The sequence below is a fragment of the Chrysochloris asiatica genome, unplaced genomic scaffold (genome assembly GCF_000296735.1).
Source record: "Chrysochloris asiatica unplaced genomic scaffold, ChrAsi1.0 scaffold00070, whole genome shotgun sequence".
In the NCBI taxonomy this organism is placed as follows: domain Eukaryota; kingdom Metazoa; phylum Chordata; class Mammalia; order Afrosoricida; family Chrysochloridae; genus Chrysochloris; species Chrysochloris asiatica.
In genome coordinates, this window is record NW_006408588.1 from 8,836,010 (window position 1) to 8,858,312 (window position 22,303).

The 22,303-nt window shown below is 37.8% G+C and overlaps 1 protein-coding gene across 1 annotated transcript in view; it reads left to right on the forward strand.

The window, feature by feature from the left end:
• Window positions 1-22,303, forward strand: part of CEP128 (centrosomal protein 128kDa) — a 707,284-nt gene that overhangs the window by 237,060 nt on the left and 447,921 nt on the right. The window contains exons 13-14 of the mRNA XM_006864786.1: window positions 10,657-11,307; window positions 21,183-21,347. Of these exons, the coding sequence (XP_006864848.1) occupies window positions 10,657-11,307; window positions 21,183-21,347 (816 nt within the window). The remainder of the gene's footprint in view (window positions 1-10,656; window positions 11,308-21,182; window positions 21,348-22,303) is intronic.

A 22,303-nucleotide genomic window follows, 5' to 3' on the forward strand; every position in this document is an offset into this window, starting at 1 on the left:
TTTTTTTAAAGAAAGCTTTTTTAATAAGCTTAACATCCCATATCTTTTCAGAGTTGGCCCTTACAATAGTTCATTTCTACCACCACTTAGCTTAAGGTCCCTAAATTGAAACTGTTATTTCATATTCAAATAAAAAATGACCAAATCTTCCATAACATGTCTGGAATCGAATTGCTCCGGAGGGTTTTTAAGGCTGTGACCTTGCAGAAGCAGATTGCTAGGCTATCATCCTAGTTGCTCCTGGTGGTTTGAGCTGCCAAAACATTGAATATCCATAATGCATGTATTTTTAAATCATTTGTTCGAATAATTTAAGTATGGAGGCCTGTTATGGTGCTTAGGGTAAGCACTGTACTGCTAATTGCAAGGTTGGAGGTTCAAACCCATCAGCCATGCCTTAGAAACTCTATGAGTCATACCCTACTCAAAGGGACTTAATAACAACAGTTGTTTAGAAAGAGGCTATTAAAAATGCAATAGTTAGTATTGGTCTGTTTTCTGGCAGCAGTTACAGCAAGTAAATGAGTGATACTGACACACACCCTCACTGACTGAGCAGAGTTAATGGATCACAGTCTCTTTTACGACTTTGCTTCTGTGCCCTTTGGTAGCTACTAAAAGCATTCTCCTTATCCATGTATGCACTCCACATTATCTCTTCTCTTGTGTAATCAGTTTCTCAAAATGGATTTTATTCTCTTAGGCTGATTCTCAACTATATCATTGGCTTGAATTAAACCCAGATGTTTATAAGATAATAAGCAGGAAAATCATGATGGATTTTATCCATGTTTATTCTTTGGTTTATCAAGGATACTTTGTCATTTGTCAAGAACTCTGAACATTCCAGAGGAATAATCATTTGGATGACTTTAACTTTCTTTCGAAGTAAGCTAAATGCAAGGCAATTGTTTTATGAAATCAGTTGTCAGCACTTTGAGTGACAGACGCTTATTTCAGCTGAGGTTTCATGGTAAGGACGTTATACATCTTCCATATAAATTTCCTGGACATAGAGAAGACGACGGGAGTGATTACTTGGTACTTCCTGTGCAGTGCTTTTTAATGTAACGCATCTGCCACTTGCCGGGTGCCTGGTTGCCTTGAGGTAAAGCAGTTCTGCAGCTTTCGGGCTTGAATCTGAAATGATTTGTCCCAGAGAAATTGCTCTACCTTGATTATCGTATTGTCAGTCTGGTCTGGCAACTGGTTTGATGAACGCTAACTGTGAAGGAAGTAGCTAGAGAGAAGAGTGGTTGAGAGATGGATAGATTGAGAACCATCTGGGGGTATTAATTAACTGGAGGAAGTGAGAAGGATCCCTGTCATCAGACACTATCCCAATCTGGGGTGCTGAACTTTCTTTTAGAGTGAGCTTTTCAGAATATTAAAAATGGTTAAACAGTCTCTTCTCAGAATACTCCTGATATAATTATTTTTATCACTTAGCATTGCTAATGATAAGCAAAGGAGTAGTTTTAAAGTGATTGCCACAGTTAGGGTAGTATCACAATTATCACAGCAGGAATTGTAATTTCTCCTTTAAAAGTCTTTAAAATTAATGCGGTATGGCTCCGTTATATCAATGGTTAATCAAGGAATAGAGAGGAGGAAACATTTCACTGCAAATCCCTGTGGAAATACATTGTAAGTAATTTTGGGGGGAAAAAAAGTATTTTTAAAAAAATATCTTGCTGAATATACTTTTAAACCTAAAACACCAAACTGTTGCCGTTGAGTTGATTTTACTTATACTGACTCTGTTGGACTGAGTAGACTTGCCCCGTAGGATTTCCAAGGCTATAAATCTTTATGGGAGCAGACCGTCACCTCTTTATCCCCCAGCAGCTAGTGAGTTTGAACCACCAAATTTTCCGTTATCAGCTGAGTGCTTAACCACTGTATCATTAGGAGTTCTTGAGTATACACTGAAGAAACAGTTAAAACATTCACAATACCACCTTAATGCATTGGTGATACAGTATATTCCCTTTTTGTTGTTGTTGTTAAGTACTGCTACATTGATTCTGACTCATAGTGACCTGTGTATGGTTTCTGAGAACTCTCCAGTGGGTTTGAACCACCGACATTTCTGTTAGCAGTCCAGTGCTTATTGTACAGTACCATGTTAGGACTATTTTCAAATAGTAACTCCAGGATCTATATGATATTGTTGCTAAGTGCCATGGAGTCAGTTCCAACTCATAGCGACCTTGCATAGGGTTTCTGAGTAGTGTCCACTGAGTTTGAACTACCAACTTTGCAGTTCAGACCAGCCTTGTGATCCAGTTCATATCTTACAGGGCCACACCAGGACTATGGATGTATATGGAAGTGGTTATTAAAGGAAAAATTACACTGATTCACAAATACAGCTCATTTTAGTTTATAGAATAAATTAATTGCTTAATAAGTGACCTTATGGAATCATTTTACTTGCTCAAATGTTGTAATCTTTGTATTTACAGAATGATTCTGTTTCTACGTCCTTTCTCTTTTCTCAGCATAATTTATCTTCTGCTTTAGATTTGCCACTTAAGAAATACATTATAATTGCTCTGATACATTCTTTTTCCTGCCTTGACATTTTGAAGTCTTGGTAAAGTTATTGGATGTTATGATACTTTAGAACTATATCGTTTCTGAAGAAGCCCTGTCAGAGTGGGTTATGCATTGAGTTGCTAACTGCTAGGTCATCAGTTTGAATGCACCAGTCACTATACAGGAGAAAAATGAGGATTTCTGCTCCTGTAAAGATCTACAGCCTCAGAAACCTGATACAAACCCTATTCTCTATGAGTCAGAGTCAATTCACCAGCACACAGCCACCACCACATGATTACTAACGGATACATAGCATCAAGCAAATAATATATCATTGCAGAAAAATTTAAAAAAATCCAGATTGTATACTTTCTTTTAAAAGGTGAGCTATGTATGTTTATATTAGGAAATTATGATTTATAGATGAATGCATATCAGGAGGCATAAAATCCTATAGATATAAATGACATCGTAACTTGTGATATTTTCATCTATTGTTTTCGCTGGTTTTTAATATGGGGTTGGAAGGTGTAATAGTTACGGTTCTATGCCAACTTGACAAGGCCAGGCTTTCCAGAGGTTTAGCGGTTGAGATGTGCTTATTCCCATGGTGATGTAACCTAGTAAAGGCATAGTTAACTCTATGATGAGTGGCTGTGAGCAGCTAATAAATTGAAAGGATGCTTCCTTGGAGGTATGGCCAGCTCCAGATATAATGACACAAGGGAAAGGCTCTCTCTCTACCTCTGGGGACCTGGGACTCTATAATTGTAAGCCATTTCCTTAATAATAAACTTGTGTTTATATAGATGTTTCCCTGGTTTTCTCTAGAAAACCCAGCGTAAGACAGAAGGCATTTGATTTTATATGTGTTTTGAAAGTGACAAAGGAAAATAATTGAACTTGTACTCTGATCATAGTGATGCTTTTCTGAATGTTTCCAAATTCTTTCATTTTCTTTTTTTTTTACGTGGATAATGGGAAAAGGTTGCTAAGTTTTGCCTTCTTTTTTTCCTTGCTGAATTGGCAGAATAATTGTCTTTATCATGTACAGAGTTTTTTGCTTGATAGTATTTTACTTTACGAATCTTAAATCTGCTATTTCTTCTGTGTATTGTTCTCCTGCTGAGTACAAATGTAATATATGTTGTTGTTAGGTGCCATCAAGTCGGTTCTGACTCATAATAACCTGAAGTTTAACCGTAGGAGATATTGTCACCATCCTCACAGTCACTGCTGTGTTTGAGCCAATGGTTGCAGCTACTGTGTCAGTCCATTTCACTGAATGCCTTCCTCTTTTGGTCAGACCCTACTTTGCCAAGCATAATGTCCTTCTCCAGAGCCCCGAGAGATTATGTCTACAGTTTGTGATAATGAAGGATTGCCATCCTTACTGCTAAGGAGCATTCTGCCTGCATTTCTTCCAATATATTTATTTTTATTGTTCTGATAATCTGTGGTATATTAAATATTCCTTCCAACTACCATTATTCAAATTCAGTTCTTCAGTTTTCCTAATTCACTGTCCCAATTTTACATGCACATGAGGCGATCTGAAAATATCATGTGGGTCAAATGCACCGTAATCCTTAAGGTGACTTGTAATATATTCTGTTTTTAAGAATTTGAATTGTTTAATTGTTGAAAAGTAGAAAGAACCAATGCTGACATGCATATTTTCTGAGTGTGTGTGTTGTCTTATCACATGCAATTTAAGAAAGGCTATATTCTTTATGTGGGAGTCCTGGGGTGGCTCTGTAGGATGAGCACTGGACAACAGGGTCAATTTGAACTGCAAACTTGGTAATTAAAAGTCACCAGCCACCACTCAAAAACCCTCTACAGGACTGCTATGAGTCAGGACTCAAAAGCATTTAACAACAACAACAATAACAGAGTCTCTATGTAGTGCTGTAGGATCATCACTGGACGGCTAACCTTAAGATTGGCAGTTCAAACCCATCAGCCACTCCTCAGAAACCCTAGACAGGGTCGCTGTAAGGTAGATCCAACTCATCAGAACTTAACAACAACAAGAATACAGATGTAATAGTATAATCCAGCAAACTGTCTCTGTTTTCCCTTCCATACAGAAAAATACTATTTTTTTTAATTGACCATTTACTTTTTCTAATTAAAAAACAGCAACAAAAATGCCTGTTGTATGCAGACAGGCTTTTGGGGAGTTGGCTCCTGTTTCTATAAGCACCATGGTTTTAGATAGTTTTAATCTTACGTTTCTGAGCAACCGTTTTCGCCTTGCTTTCTAGAATCTTACTTTACAGCCCCTTTTCTCTGGAAATTGAGTTTACCTAATTGTAATATTCTCTTCTTAACCTTTTTCCTGACTACTACTTATTTTTCCAATATTCCTCCACATTTTTCCAGGAGTTTGGCTCCTGCCTTCCCCTTGACATATTTCATTACATGTAAATTTTTGCTATTGTTCTTGTTTGCTTCATTATTCAAGTCAGCAAACTATTGAACTCTACAACTGTATTCTTCAGTAATTTCCTGTTTCACAGTGACCTTCAACAACTAATTTCTGTGGTTAATATTTGTCATCATCTATTCTATGCTCAGATATTCAGTTCCAAAATGTCAGTCTATGATTTTTCACAGTTCTTTTATTTCCTTTTCTTTCTTTCTTTTTTTTTTTTATCTATTCACACCTGATTCTGATTTTTCTGCATTCCTCTGGCTGATCAGCCATTTCCTGGATCTAGTTTTCATTCCTGTCTGGACTGGACTTCATAAAAAGCTTCTTTGAGGACATGCCCAGCAGCGTCTTAAATTTCTTCCTGCCACCTCACAGTTTTACAGATCTTCAATCTAGAATCAACTTAAATCTCTATTGTTTTCCATAACTTCTACTGAATGTACCAGATCAAGGGAATATTGTGTGGCTTAAAATCAGGAAAGGTGAATTCAGAGTTGTATCCTTTCACCATATTTATTCAGTGTGATATCTAGTGTGGCACTGTAGGGTAAGCACTGGACTAGAACCCAAGGCCAGCAATTCAAACCCACCAGCTATTCCTCAGAACCCCTGTGCAGGGTCACTGCGAGTTAGAATTGATTCAGTGGCAGTTGCAAACAGCAACAATTCAATATGATGAGCAATTAATCTGAGGAGCTGGAGTATGTGAAAACAAAAAACAAAAACCATGGCATCAGAATTGGAGGAAGGTTCATTAACAACCTGAGATATGCTGATGGTACAGCCTTGCTTAGTGAAAGCCAGAATCGCTTGAAACATTGATGACTATCAAAGACTACAACTTTCAGTATGGATTACAACTCAATGTAAAGAAAATAAAAATTGTCACAAAATGACCAATAAACAACATTATCACAAATGGAGACATGATTGAATTTATCAAGGATTTCATTTAAATTTGATCCACAATCAATGCTCATGGAAGTAGCGGTCAAGAATCAAAATATATATTGCATTGGACATATCTGCTGCAAAAGACTTCTTTAAAATGCTAAAAAGCAAAGATGCCACTTTGCTTTTTAACTAAGGTGTACCTGACCCAAGTCATAGTATTTTCAGTGTGAAAGCCTGTCAGTGAATAAGGAAGACTGTAGAACAATCATTGCATTTGAATTATAATGTTGGTGAAGAATATTGAAAGTAACATCACTCAGTATTCCAGAAGAACAAGGAACTCTGCCATGGAGTAACTACAGTCAAGATGCTCCTTAGAAGTGAGGATGGCGGACTTTGGATGTCTTACATGCTTTGGTCAGGAGGGACCAGTCCCTGGAAAAGGACATCATGATTGGGAAAGTTGAGCGTTAGCAAAAAAGAAGAAAACCCCAAACGAGAGAGATTGAAACAGTAACTGTACTAACGGACATAAATATAACAAGACTTGAGGATGGCACAGGGCTAGGCAGTGTTTCCTTCTGTTGTGCATATGAGTAGGAGCCTAACAATGGCAGCTAACAACAAACACACCAGCTGCTGAATGGCACTCACAGACCTTCTATACACATATGAACTAACTCCTATAGAGGTCTTGGTTTAATAACTCATATAAACCAGTCGTTCCTAGGTATACGGCCCAGTCCTGATCAATGAGGAATGAAGTATGACGTCTGTTGGGGAGCTTCTGATAAACGTTTGGCTTACTTTAAAAATGATATGAGAGCTTTTCTCTTTCCTCTGGATGTTGATGGCTGATAAGCCTCGAATGACTGAAGTGGTCTTGCTACCTTCTTGAGCATGAAGTCTCACACCGAGGAGGGATTGCTGGGACAGTTACAGAGAAGTGGAGCTAGAGTCAATGAGGTTCACTGGAAGAAAGCTTTTTTAGTCCCCTTTCAAGTCATTCTAGTTAAGCCCTCTTTGTCAGGTAAAAGTAACTTAGATCTACTGTTTTAAATTACCTTAAGATAGAAGCTAAGGAGCTCTGGTAGCGTAGTGATTACAAATCTGGCTGCTAACCTCATGGTCAGCAGTTCAAAACTACCAGCTATTCCATGGGCGAAAGATGAGGCTTTCTGCTCCCATAAAGTTTACAGCCTCGGAAACCCTGTGCAGGGTCTCTATGAGTCAGAACTGACTCCGCAGCACGGAACTGCCGCCGCCACAAGATAGCAGCTATTTATCGGGGAAAACAAAAACAGAGACATCCCACTGCAATTGAGTCGCTTTGGACTCATAGTGACCCTAGAGGACAATGGAACTGTCCCATAGGGTTTCCAAGGTTGTGACCTTTATGGAAGCAGACGGCCACATCTTTTTCCCTTGGAGCTGCTGGTGGATTTGAACTGCCTACCTTTTAGTTATCAGCCAAGCATTCAACCACTGTGTGATTGCCCCTGTGAGTGTCTAGGTTGCTGAGTTGTGGTGATGGTGGTTGTTGTTGTCAAATGCCACTGAGTCATTTCCCACTCATAGTGATCCTGTATAGAGTTTCTAAGGAGTGGCTGATAGGTTTGAACCACCAACCTTGTGGTTAGCAGTCCAGTGCTTATCCTACAGCCCCACACCAGGTGGTGATTAGATACTGACATTGTCAGATTCAGAGGCAATGTTGAGATCAAATCTTGGGCTGTGGCTCCTAGCCAGACAACTAATCTGAAGCAAATAGATGTTATTTAGTTTTCAGAAACTCTATTGCCAAAGAAATTCCAAACTTGAACATTGTAGTTGGCGACTGGCCACCCACAGGTTTTACTTTTGATATGATACCTGGGACCTTGAGAAGAGGACAAAGCTAGAGAATTGCAGAATAGCAAGAGCCTAAGTTTCAAGGAATCTTCTTGAACCATCCCATCTTTAGACATTATGTTATGTGAGAAAAAGAGATAACCTTGCTATTTATTATAAGCCAGTTTCTAGAAGACATTATAATCTTTTTGTGGTTACAGGCATTTGCTTGTTAGAGCTTTGTCATGAAAATAAGATTTGTTTTTATCTTCAGGGTTGCTTGACAGTTTCTTAACTCATGTTATCTGTATCAGACATTAATCACTATATTTACGTTACCTCGTTGCAGTTTAAAGCCCCTCCCACATTATTTTTATAACTGAGAATCTATAAAATTTGAGTTCTGTAAGTTTTCTGCTCTCTTGTGGCAGGCAGCCCTAATGCCTGTAACCTGTGCACATGATGAGATATTATTCCTACAATTGTATTGTTACATGGCACAGATAGAGAGAGTATCCTGGTAGATCTAATCTAATTACATGTTGTTGTTGTTGTTAAGTGCCATAAGCTCCTACAAATAGAGAGTTTTGTCCTGGCTAGTAAGGGGAAGGAGCTCTGGTAGCATAGTGGTTATGATTCGGACTGCGAACCACAAGGTCAGCAGTTCAAAACTACCAGTTGTTGTTCGGGAGAAAGATGAGGCATTCCGCTCCTTGGAAACTCTGTACAGGGTTGCTATGAGTCGGAACTGACTCCATGGCTTACAGCCAACAGCCAGTAGGGGAAGGGAAAGGCAGAGAGACTCAGTGAGTATGTTCTTGCTGACTTTAAAGGTGGAAGAGTCCAGGGGACACGTGTAGCCTCTAGAAGTTGAGATCCACTCCTGGCCAACAGCCAGCATGAAACTGGGGACGGCAGCTCTAGAAGTGTAGGCAACTGAACTCAGCCAAACCTGAATGAGCTTGGAAGTGGATTCTTTCCAGGAGCCTTAAGTAAGAGCTCAGACTAGCCACCACCTTCAGTGAGTCTTAAAAGATCCCTGGTGTGGTGCTGTGGGATAAAACACTGGACCACAAGGTCAGTTTGAACCACAGGGTCGGCGGTTCAAACCCACCAACTGCTCATCAGACACCCTATATAGGGTTGCTATGAGCCTGAACTGACTTGATGGCACGTAACAAACAACAAAGCAGAGTGTGTAGCCTGTACTTTTGACACTGAACTAGTAAATGGACATTGTTGTAAGCCACTAAGTTTGTGGTAATACCCAGCAATAGAAAAAGAATACATCTACCCTGAGGCTTATCTATATTTCTAGTAAGTTTTCCTGACTTTCTTCCTCTTTTAAGTATAAAAACAGCATTATTTTTCCACAGTTAACTCTTTCATCTATGTTCTGGAGTCTTTTCACTCCAGGGACTTCCATTTCTTTTCATAGTTTCAATCACTGCCTTTCTGTAATACCTCCCTGAGACCTAGTGCCACCTTGAACTTAAAAATCTCATTCCTACTTTCTGATTCTCCTTTCCCAATAATTTTTATCATAACCCTGTGAAATAGACAATATTATTGTCTTTATTTTACAGTTGTAGAAAGTGAGGCACAGCAAGAACAATTTCAATAAGGCCATAGAAATATGTGGATTGAGAATCAAATTATGTTCTTTTTATCATTAGAGCCAACTGTTAAATCACATCATTTTATTATTTCTTGTGGCACCTTCATGTTCTTTTACTCTATCAGAACAGAAAATGATTTGCATAAACTCTCATACATTCATTTTGAGAGACTGACTCTGCCTTTCTTACAAATTATTTTACACTGACGTGAATATTGAATTGTAAAGCTCACCATTATTTGCATTTTCATTTATGATTTTTGATTCTAATTTGAGAATCTAATCTTCCCTACCTCTGATCCCCATCTTTCCCTGGTCCAAGCCTTGATGGGCTTCAGTAAGAATGAGCTTGATACCTATAATGTTGAGAAAGCTGTCTTTTCTCCTTTAGCTGTCTGGCTTCATTTGCATTGATTGATTGGTGAGGATTAGAGGGGTTAATTCTTGGCTTCTGTACCTCAGTATAAAACCTAACCCCACAGAGGTGGGCAGAGTTTAATGGAGATCTACTTCCTTGAATTTTTCCTTGAACTCTTTCTCAACCTCATCTAATTTTAATCTCTCATTTTTACTGTCCTAAGAACTTCAAAACTCCCAGTTGCATGTTGATATGAATCTTACCACTACTGACATTGTTTTATTAATAATCACTGATTGTACCCTTCCTTTTCTTGAGTTAAATTTACAGGCTTCTCTATACTATTTTCATTTTTCTTTTGAGGTTTCTCTTTTGTCAAAAGTATGTCATTAGTATGTTGTTATTAAGTGCCATGAGACTCACAGAGGTTCTGACTCATAACTACCCCATGTACGGTTTCCAAGGAGCACTTGGTGGGTTTGGACCACCAATCTTATGGTTCATAGTCCAATGTTGACCCTATAGTGCCATACCAGGATTCTTTGATTAGTGTGCAAATTGCCTTTATTTAAAATAATACTGTATTATTTCAGCTTCTGGTAAATTACTATTTAATAGGAGTCTTTTGTGTTGTTGTTGTTTTTTGGTGGGGGTCTATTCTATAGCTCAGTTTTATATTTAAATAAATATCAAAGATCCTGGGATGATATAAAATACATTTTGGTAATGAAAAATGCAAAATATATATTTCAGTGTGTGTCCGTGGGCCTCCTAGCCTCAGAGTAATTGTATGATTTTCCTCATTTTGAAATCTAAGAAATATTACTCATTTAAAAAATGTAAAGGCTATGAAATACCTGTTGATAAAATTTTATTATTATAATTTAAGTATTTTTTTCTTACCTAGCAGAGTCCATGGTATATTTGACAGTAGTTTTTTTTTTTTTTTCCTTTTTGTTCTTACCCTGATAGATCCTGAAAGAAAGGGATGAACTGAAAAGCCAGGTGTATGCAGCATTACAACAAATAGAAAATCTTCGCAAGGAACTGAACGATGTGTTAACCAAACGGGCCATTCAGGAGGAGGAGCTTCACTGCAAGGAGAAGAAACTAACTGACATTAAGTCTCACCAAGCCGACCTTGAACAAGAAATCAAGGATTCCCTGAACACCATACATAGGCTCGAAAGTGAATTGAAAAAGCAGAGTAAGATTCAAAGCCAGATGAAAGCAGAGAAAACTCACCTGGAGGAAGAAAATGCAGAGCTAAAGAAGAGCCAGGCTGAGGATAAAGCTAAACTTCTGGAGATGCAAGAGTCTGTCAAGGACTTGAGTGCCATCCGAGCGGATCTCGCTAATAAATTGGCCGAGGAAGAGAGAGCCAAGAAAGAGGTGCTTAAGGAACTTTCGGACCTCAAGACACGGGAGAAATTCAGGGAGGACGAAACAGCTACAATCATCAAGCAGTTAAAGCTAGAGCGAGATGTTCACCAGAGGGAGCTGGAAGACCTTTCATCGTCACTGCAGAGTGTGAAAACGAAACATGAGCAAAATATCCAGGAGCTGATGAAGCACTTTAAGAAAGAAAAGAGTGAGGCTGAGAATCATATTAGAACGCTGAAGGTACCAATGTTGAATTATCCTGATGATACTGAAGGAATTTTTCCGGTGGCTCATGAAGTTAATAAAGCATAAACTTTTAGAGATCATTCTGTATTCCCAAGCACTGGAGGGAAGATAAAACTAACAATAAAAGAGGCTTATTCATATCTGTTCGGCCAGGTTGAAATGAGTTATAGCTGCCACCTGGGAGCACCTATTTCAGAGCATCGAAGCCATTTAAAATGAACATTTAGCTATTTTGGGAGTTCAGGCAAGGCAGAGGTGGCAGTAAGTTGTGGACCTGAAACCTGCCCTCATTCAATATTTATGATCTCCTAAAAATATAAACGGCAAAGACTTATCAAGGCCATAGAAACTATAGCCACAGTCCTTATTCATATGGTAACTAAAGTGGATCAGCCTCTGGACTGTGTAAACCCAAGGCTTTTGAGATTTAATCCTTCTTGTCCAATCAAAGCTGCCTGAGTAAATGCCTGAGATCTTGCATATGGGAAAGTGTTTCTTAGGTCTAATGGTGGCGGTGGTGGTGGTTATGTGCTTTGGAGTCCGTTTCAACCCATAGCAACCGTGCACTGGGTTTCCGAGGCTGTAAATCTTTACGGGAGCAGAAAGCCTCATCTTTCTCCCATGGAATGGCTGGTAGTTTCGAACTGTTGACCTTGAGATTAGCAGCCCAACTCGTAACCCCTACACGTTGGTATTGGCATTATTACCATGCAGAGGAATCATTTCATAACATGTATCTTATGAGCGTGATAAATCTATCTCACTTTTCTGCTTAATTTTTTTCTTCATAGTTCTTTTCATCACGTGATATCAATTCCATATTAATTACTTTATTTTTCATGTCTTCCTTTCTTTAAAATGAAAGCTCCTTGAGGACTGGTATTTGAATCTGTTTTATGTGCGGGTGCATCCCAAGTGCCTAGAATAGTTTCTGGAACACTGTTACCATCTGTTGAATAGACTAGTGAAAGAATTAGATCTTCAAATGTTGATTTTGATTGTTGTAATGAAAAATTCTTGAAAAGCAACAACTACCTTAAAACAATGTTTATGATAGCAGCTGAACATTTTTTATACTGAAATAGCTGACATTTGTAGAGCGCTTTCAACTATTTCATGAATTCTTCCTCAGTTCCATATAGCCTTCTGTAGGTAGTGGATTTGGGATCATTAATTGAGGTGGGTAAGATAGAGCAGTGTGGAATCCAGAGACTCGGTAAGAGACCTTTAGCATATTTCACTTAACCTAAAACGCACATCAGTGTACTACTAAGAGAAAAAAGAAGTCCCGTGACACGTTTTATGCCATATTAATTGTAAGGCACAACAACATCACAAGTCAGGGATGATAAACTATGGAAAACATGCATCACCATGGTGAAAAAATGCAATGTAATATAGTTCTTTAGAGGTGAGGAGAACATAAACATAAAAATAAAATCAGGGATATGGAGGAGTTGTTCTTATATAAAATAAAATACATCCTATTGAAGTGACAATAATAAACATCCTGCTGATGTTGCTGTTGCACGCCATTGAATCGGTTCTGACAAATTGTGACCCTGATTTTCACCCGGACAGTATACCTCGTCTTCCTCCCTTGGCTGGCTGGTGAATTTGAACTGCTGACTTTGCAGTTGTCAGCAAAATGAATAGCCCACCATGAAACCAGGCCTCTGTATAATAATCCTTGTTGTTATTAAGTGCCATCTAGTCAGCTCCAACTCCATAGCAACCTTGTATAGGGTTTCCGCGGAGCAGCTGATGGGTTTGAACTGCCAACGTAGTTTGCAGCCCAGTGCTATATATTATATATACTATAATGCAATACCAGCAGTCCATAATAATCTTAGGAAACATTTTTTTTTCAGTCCCTTGTGTTGGTCACTGGTCTAAGAGCTTTACATGTATTGCTCATTTAATATTCATATAATTCACACTGATTATATAGTATATTTTTTTCTCCCTGATGAGGAAACCAAGACAAAGGAGATTAAATAACTTTCCCAAAGTGTTCTAGCTGGGGAGTAGTAGAGATAGGATTTGAATGCAGGTAGTTGCCTATCTATGTTCTTAATTTTTTTTTTTTTTAAATGCTGGAAACACTTTAGAATCAAGGATGAGTAGCTAATGATTGGTTATGTAGTCACTATGTGGATAATGAGCCAAAATAGAGACTATAAGTCGGAGAGCAGATTTGTAGAGAACAATGCCAAATTCAGAGATTTAGCATGTTGTTTATGTGGGAATGACAGTAAGATTAACTATGAAATCTCTAGATAGAACAATTCAGTATATAATGGGTCAGGTATATAGGGAGAAGTTGAGATTAGAGTTAAATATTTAGAAACTATAGTCCTGGTGTGGTACAGTAGGATAAGCTCTGGACCACAAGGTCATTTGAATTGCAAGATAGGTAGACTCACCAGCTACTCCTCAGAAATCCTCCACAGGGTCTCTATGAGTTGGAAGCTCTAGTTGATAGTTGGAATCATGGAATTTAGATGAGATCATCTAGGAAGGAAAAAGAAGAAGACAAAATCCCATGGCACTAACGTGTTTAACAGGAGGATTGAGAAAGACATTCCAGCAAATAAGAATGTGGAACCATGCTAGAGGTGGGAGGAGAAGCAGAATAGAATGGTATCTTGGAAACCCAAATAAGTTCCTTCGAGAAGCAGGTAAGAGTGTAGAATGTTATAGACAAGCTAAGAGAATTCAGGAAGTCCATTCCATCAGGAAAGGTTCATTGAGAAAGTTCATGAAGGCTGTGAGGGGTTTGGATCAAAAGTGTATAACATTCAGCATATTTTTGAAATCCATAAGTAGAATCTGGGGAAGCTGATGTCAATTTTGATTAATAGTCTTCTTCATCTCTCTGACATAGAGCAGGACAGCAGTACAGTAAGCACCTAGGAGTCGTACAGATGCAAACTGCTGGGAAGATTGGTTTTCAGCTGAATCAGGTTGTAGTTTGCGACACTGAAGGACATGTGTTAGGGGAATAAAAGAATGAGAAACTTGAGGGATAAGAATCGATGGCTAGAGGTTGCTGTTAACTGCTGTTGCTGACTCAGTGCCCCAACCGTGCATAATGGGATTGGACTACTGTGATCCATAGGGGTTTTTATTGTCAAGAGTTCCTAATCTTAGTCTGGAAGCTCTGCCAAAAACTGTTCAGCATCACAACAACACACACATCTCCACTGACAGACAAGTGATAGCTGTATTGAGGTGCATTGACTGGGAATTAAACCTAGTTCTCCTGGTTGGAAGGTGAAAAACTTTACCACTGAAATATCACAGGTCAGAAATTGTTATACGAGAGCTAAAATATTCAGAATTATGGTCCAAGTTGTGCTCACAAAGTGGTTACTATCGTGAAATGTGGCTGAAAGTAGTTAGAAAAGAGCATGCCCCAAAACTTTGAGATTAGCTTGTTGAGTAAACATTGGCGAATTCTAATATTTCTCCTAAGGCATTAATTGGCCGCATGCCAAACTAACTCCTCAATGCAAAGGATAACTGATCAGCCAGTTGTTGCCAGCAAGAATGAGGGGAATGAATGACAAAAGCTGAATCTTAACTCAAGGCCAGGGTTTTGCTTGAAGACAGACAGGTAATGGTTTAGAAGTGGTATTGTTCATGGCCATAAGACATGGTTCTTCAGAAGGAGGCTACAGTTTTCTTGAAAGTGTGTTGGAAACAACACCTTCCTTTTTTTTCTTTTTCTTTTTCTTAGGACTACTGACTTATTTCAGGCTATTATCATCATTATTTTGTGTGATAGCATATATATCATCAGGATTTTATAATAACTTAATTCGAGCAGATTCGAGATTAACTCTCAGAGGATATCTTACTCACAATCTGGTACACTTTCTTGAGTGGAGGATGAAGATATGGAGGTGCAACCTGCTTGTATTTTCTCATGGATTGATTAGCATATAAACAAATACATTAGACACCATAGTAGAAAACAGGATAAAGGCTTCTCATTTGGTCAACTAAAACAGCCTCTAAGTATCTTCTCCTTGTAATTCGGTCTACCTCAAACTTCTCCCTTTTAACCTTCACATAAATTCATATATTCCTTTCTCAAATTGAATGTACCACTTCGTGCTCAAAAGCCTTTGATTATTTTCTGCCTCTGTAATGAACTGTCCACTCTTTCCCACCCCTTTTTGTGGCCGTCGTATTTATTGCCTTTTATGTTCCCTAATGTTTCTCATGCAGCCACTCCCCAGTATTTTTCCACTTGTTTTTTTTATCTGTCTTGTCCTTTCCTACAGTCTATAGGAAGACGCTTTCTGCCTAATCCTTCAAGGCCCTATTGATTTTTATCATATATAAAATCTGAAGTTGGAATAAATCGCAAAGACGATTGTCCTAAATCTTTCCATCCTCTTCTTTTTTTATTGATTTTTGTTAGTATTTCCAGATTTAGATTGCCTCGTATTGTGGTTAGAAGCCCCTGGGAGGTACAAATGGTGATGTGTTTCACTGCTAACCAAAAGTTTAGAGATTGAAGTCCACCCCGAGTCACCTTGAAAAAGAGACCTTCGCAATATACTTGCAAAATAGAAATCATTGAAAACCCTAAGGAAGTATAGTCCTACTCTGATACACATGGACTGCCATGAGTTGGAACTGGATTAACAGAAATTAAGTGTGTTTTCTGTAGTTGGTTTGGTGGTTTGGTACCTGTTCAAAAGTCTCCCAAATGATGGGCACCGAGTCTTGTTGTTATTAAGTGCCATTTGAGTCGGTGCCACTCATGGTGACCCTGTATAGGATTTCTAAGGCTGTAAACCTTTGCGGTAGATGAAAGCCTCATCTTTCTCCCATGGAGCAGGTGGTGACCTCGAACCACTGACCTTGTGGTTCTCAGTCCAGTAGTTACCCTGCAGAGCCACCACACTCCCCCAGCATCAGGTCTTGTTGTTGTTGTGAAGTGCCGTCAAGTCAATTCCGACCCATAGCGACCCAGTACAGCGTTTCCAAGGAGCAGCTGGTGAACTTGAACTGCCTACCTTGCAGTTCAAACGGTTTTACAGTCTGGTGCCACACTCTAATCCTTTTATAGGGTCTAGATTGTTGTTGTTAAGTGCCATTGAGTCAGTTCAGAGTCATAGTGACCTTGTACAGGGTTTCTGAGCTAGTGGGTTTGAACTGCTGACACTGTGGTTAGCAGTCTGGTGCTTATCCTCCAGCTTCATTCTAAGGCTCACGTAGAAGGTTGTTAGGTTAAAATGTTTAAAAAGCAGAAATCGCTGTTTAAAAAAATATGTAAAGACATAATTTGCTTCTGAATTTTTCTGTGATTTCCCTGATTTGGATTTTTCCATATAATATGGGAAAATTTATTGTCCTCATTCATTTTTAAAGAAGTCCTATGAATTCATTTATACTGAGATAATAAATCATCAATAAATTATCTATAAGGAATTATGATTTATACATGTCCTATGGATCTTCTGAAATGTCCATTTAATTTTTCTCTTTTATGAAAACTGGAGTTGGATTTAGATTGTTTTTTAAATGTGTAAGGCTGAGCTCTACCAGGGGTGTTGCAACTGCTTTCTGAAGTGACACACAACCAGCACAAGAGCTAAAATGTGAACCAGAGATTGTGAGACTCCATTCGTTTCCTTGTAAACATTAGCTTAAACTAAATGATTTGCCTGTAGGAACTACTCCCACCTCAGGGTATTCTCTACTCTTTAGTTATATTATTAAAAGGATTTGACAACAATAGTCATCAGATTAGAATACTTAATTGTGTACAATAGAGTTTTGGACTAAGCCTATTAAGTTCTGATATGTTGCCCATATTTATTTCTTTGGACAGATCAGCTATATTTTTATATCATCTAGAAGTACCTTTTGTATACTTATTTTTTAAACTAAGTTTAAAATATTTTTATGAGGTACTCTAGATGCTATTAATATTCACAGAATATTTGGGTATTTTTTTCACCTTTCTTGGAGTCTTCGTGTGGCAATGTAGGGTAAGTACTGGATTGATGACTGTATGGTTGGTGGTTCAAATCCACCAGCCGCTCCTTGGAAACTCTGTAGAGGGTCACTTTAAGTCGGAACCATGGCACTTAACAACAACAATCACCTTTTCATATTTTCAACAAGATAATTTTGTATAGTGTCTTTTCTTTGGAATCCAAAGACCCGGTAATGGGGTTCAGTGCTTTTGTCACCTGCTGGCCATGTGATCTTAGATAACAACCCTTTTCCACACCTCCTCAATAAAATGGGAGTGGTAATGTTTTTCTCTATCACAAGGTGGTGAGAATGGCATTGCTTTTTAGATCTTAAATGAATATGTAAAAGTAATAATGAAAACCAAAGCAGTATATAAGTTCTTACTCCATGCATACAAATCCTGGTAAAAAAAGAAGGCAAGTCAAAAAGTATTATTACAAAAATCATAGAAACCTATTTTAAACAAAAACAGCAAAATAAGATGCTGCTATTTCTCAACATGTGCTGTAACTGTATCTATGTACTACAGAAAGTACTGTTTCCATCTCACTAAACCATCCCTAAAGACTTCTGTAGTTTCAAGTTACACACTTCACATTGTCAGTTGTGGAATTGTCCAGGGATTCAAGTCAGGTTTCTTTTCAATGCTCTTTGAGTTTGGGGGAAAAAAAGATGGGTTAAGGTTTCCTACCAAAAGTCTCCTAGGACATCTCTTGCTACCCCTGAAGCATATCTCCCACTAGGATTCCTTTTATATGCATTGTCTTGCTAAAAACAAACCAAAAAAATTCTTCAGCACTACTTTTCAGACCTTTTCCTCGCCAATGCAGTTTTCCATATTCTTAAAAATTTCATAACAAAACCCTGTAGTTGTCATGCTAAGATTACTCCTTTGGGATCCCCCAAACCAGTCTCCATAACCCACTGACCTGTACTCTCAGTCAAACAACAATTACCTTCTCACCTGTCCTCTCAGTCATGAATTAAACTAGCCAAGCAGATCTCTTTAGAAGCCAGTGTTTTGATTGTGCCTCACTCTCCAAAACATATTGTTGTTGTTAAGTGTCCAGTCAGTTTGACTCGTAGCCACCCTGTATAGGGATTCCAAGGAATGGCTGGTAAGTTTAAACTGCTGAGCTTGTGGTTCAAACTGACTTTGCAGTCTATGCATTATTCCAGGACTACTCATGTTACTAAACCCAAAGCTCGTTTCCCATTATGGTTCATTTCATATAGCTATACGAATCAGTGTCTGTCTTGCTTAAAAGGCTGATGGAAAGATCGGTTCTTTAAGCTAGCTGATCTTTTTGCCATGTTTTTTGCACTCAGTGAGCCAAAAGCTTGGTAAGACTAGACGTTCACTTAAAATTGAAAATGTTACAATGCTACTTGAGATCCCAACTTCAGTAGTGGTTGCATTGATGGTAATTCTATGGGCTTCTTCCAGTCCATAAACTTCTGTCACAACTTGTTCATTCATGGAAGTTGGTAGTTTTCCGTCTCTTGACTTATCTTTGAGGTCTTTCTGACCTTCTTTTAAAAAATGTTGTCTTATTGTGGGACAACAGTTCCATAAAGTTGCTTGAAAGCTTCAATTATTTGAAAAGATGTCCACTTGAGTTTTGTTAAAAATTTTATATTATACCTGACTTCATGATTGGTAGGTTTCTTTTTTCCCATGACACAAAAAATTTCCTTTTATTTTGAAGACAACATAATGAGACTAACCCAAGTGTGTTGGTGTGAAAGAATTTGTCTGCAGCCATTTGCTGATCACAGACATGTATTAAAACACTTTGTTTGGAATAGACTTGTTCATGTATAGACAGGAACCCTGGTAGCAATACTTTTTAACTTACTCTAATTCTTCTCTGGGGATAAACCATGCTTGATAGCATTTACCACTTTCACTTGTGAAAATAATCACATTTTGGCTGATTGCAGACTGTCTAAGAGACATCCTTGACCTGGGGTGGAGTTGAGAAGAGATGAACACAATTGTGTCTTGCCAATGTCTTGAGTCAGCTTTAGCCCACAACTGGCATTAGGAGGAAACTTATACACCTATATTTTTTATAGGACAGAAAGACAAGTAAAAGCATTCTGCTGAAACTTAAAATTATAATTGATCAAGTTTCCTGATGAGAGACTTTATGTTATGAATTTATTTTGGGGTTGTAAATACAGGATTGTGCATAAAAAAATTCCTTTGTTAATTCAAAGTGACATAAAGTCTTTGGTGCCTTTTGTGAGGTAAATACAATATAGATTTTGTTTTTCTAAAACTGATAAAAACTTCCTACTTTCAGGAGATTGCTTCCGATAATTATGTTCATACTTAACCTGATTAAACATTAATCAATTTATAAAATAAAATAAATATACAGGTGTATTTTAGGCATTTAAACTTGTATTTTAAACAGACTGTGTACAGAATTACACTTAACATTGCACCCCACAAGTTTTTAAAACCTTATGTTGTACTTTCTGAGAAACAGTGTGTTGAGTATTTGAAAACATGAACCCTTATGCTGATTTTTCTAGGTTCAAAATGTGTCTCTGTATTCACCCACTAAATACCATTGGATGCATTTTTAACTTCTAACTTCAGTTTCAAAAGAAGAGGCAATAATCGTATCTACCTTGTTAGGTTGTTATGAGGATGAAATTAGGGAAAACTGTTTTTAAAAGGCCGAAAAACAGTGACTGACATGTAGCGAATCTTTTAGAGTATTAATAATATGTTGAAATTCTATAATTTTACATAACTGAGAAATCTTTCTTGAATCCCATGTACAAAATAGATTATTCCTAATGTTTCTTTTGTTTTATGCTGGTCTAGTTATATTACAAATACAAATAAAAAGAGCAGATATTTTATTACACTCCTGATACAGAAATAATCATAGTTAAGCTCTTTTTCATATAATGTTATTTGCAATTTCTTGGCCGCTACAATTTATAATCTTTTAGACGTACAACGATGGTGTAATTAATTTTGTTAACCAAAAAGTACACTATTCTTTAATAAAAACCTGGAGAAAAACAGGAATGTTCAATTCCTTGGTAGATAAGGAAATTGATCAGCCAGCATTGTAATCTCATAGTTATTCTGTTGGGGGCAATTCGCTAATAACTTTAGACCAAATTGGTGTCCCTTCTTTGGTTTGTCAAAATACCCATCTTACACCTTTGCTAAACACTTTACATCTACTGTTTTTGTTGTTGTTGTGTGCCGTTGAGTCAATTCTGAGTCATAGTGACATTTACTGTAGAAATTATTGATTGCATTTTCAGCACCTAGAACCCTACCTACTGACTAATGTTGAGTTTCTTCTAACTCAGGGTAACCCTGCATGTCAGAGTATAACTGTTCCATAGAATATGCAAGGTTGTAAATCTTGACTGGAGCAAATTGCCTCATCTTTCTCCCATGGGGCTGGTGGTAAATTCGAACTGTTGATCTTTCACTTAGCAGCACAGCGCTTAACCTACCATGACACCAGGATTTCTTTTCACCATAACTGTCATTTAGTAAATGTTCAACAAATGCTGTTGAATGGTTGAATAAATGCACAGAACATTTCCTTTGTGTGTATTTAAACATTTATGCATGGATATTTTTGTTGTTGTTGTTAAGTGTCACTAAGTTGGTTCCATCTCATAGTGACCCTGCATAGGGTTATTGGGGAGCAGTTTTTGAACCACCAACCTTGCTGTTAGCATTCAGTGCTTATTCTGCAGCACAAATGTTGAGATAGTGCAATATGGTGAAGTTTTTGTTTTGTGTTTTAACCACTGATACAATCTGTTATAGAATTGGCTATGGCCAGTGGACTTTCTTCTTTGTCTTCGTCTCTTTTATTCAGGCAGAAAACCTAGAAGATAAGAATACCACTAAAGTGCACCTCTGGCAGCTGGAGAGGTTGAAATCACAATGTGACAGGCTAACACAAGAGTTAGCCCAAAATGAGGAGGAGAACAAAAAGCTGAAGCTGAAATACCAGTGTTTGAAGGAACAACTAGAAGAAAAGGTACATATATGAATGGGTTCTTATGTAAAAGATTTCACCGATTTTTTATTTTATTTTTTTCCTTCCAGAACCTATTTGATGTGATAACAAATAATAACTGTAGTCTTTCATAGGAAGTTGTGACAACCAAAGAAATTATAGTTGATCAGAATGTTGTGATTTTTATCTTTTCTTCCATCCAGTTACCAACTAATGCATTTGTTTGGAAATTTCTCTCTCTCTCTATTTTTTAAAATAATATTTTCAAGTGTTTTAGGTGAAAGTTTACACAGCAAATTTGATTGCCCCTTGGCAGATTTTATAAAACTTTCAATGCCATAGGTTGCAATTTTTTGCAGTGCGTCAGTGCCCTCATGGTTTCTATTCTGTTTGTTCCATTGATCTACTTTCCCTTTCCCTTGTTGCGTCTCATCTTTGCTTTGGGGTGACTGTTGACCGTTTGGTCACATACAGCTATTTGCTTAAGGGAACACATTACTTATGGGTAATATGTTTATTTACAAAGCTAATCTACTATTTGAGAGGTGACTGTAAAAATGACTTCACTTCCCAGTTCAAAGTGTATCTTAGGGTGATTATCTTGGGAGTTTCTGTAGTCTATCAGTCCAGTAGGTCTGGCCCTTTATAGTAATTTGAGTTTTGTTCTATATATTTCTCCTATTTTATCTGGGACCTTCTATTTTTGTCCTTGGTCACAATTTGAATATCTTCTAGTTCTCTGGTCTCAGGTTAGAAGATGTTGTTTGTGAGAGCTGTTACACCCTGGGCTAGGCTTTACTTTGAAACATTGATCTCCTCCATTCCTTTTTTCTCAGTATGAGTAGAGACTGATAGTTGTAACTTAAATGGTTACTCCTCAGCTTTTAAGACCCTAGACTCTACTCACCAAACTAGAATGTAAAACATTATCTTTGTGATCAATGCCATGCCAGTTGATTACATTCTCCCCTGAGACT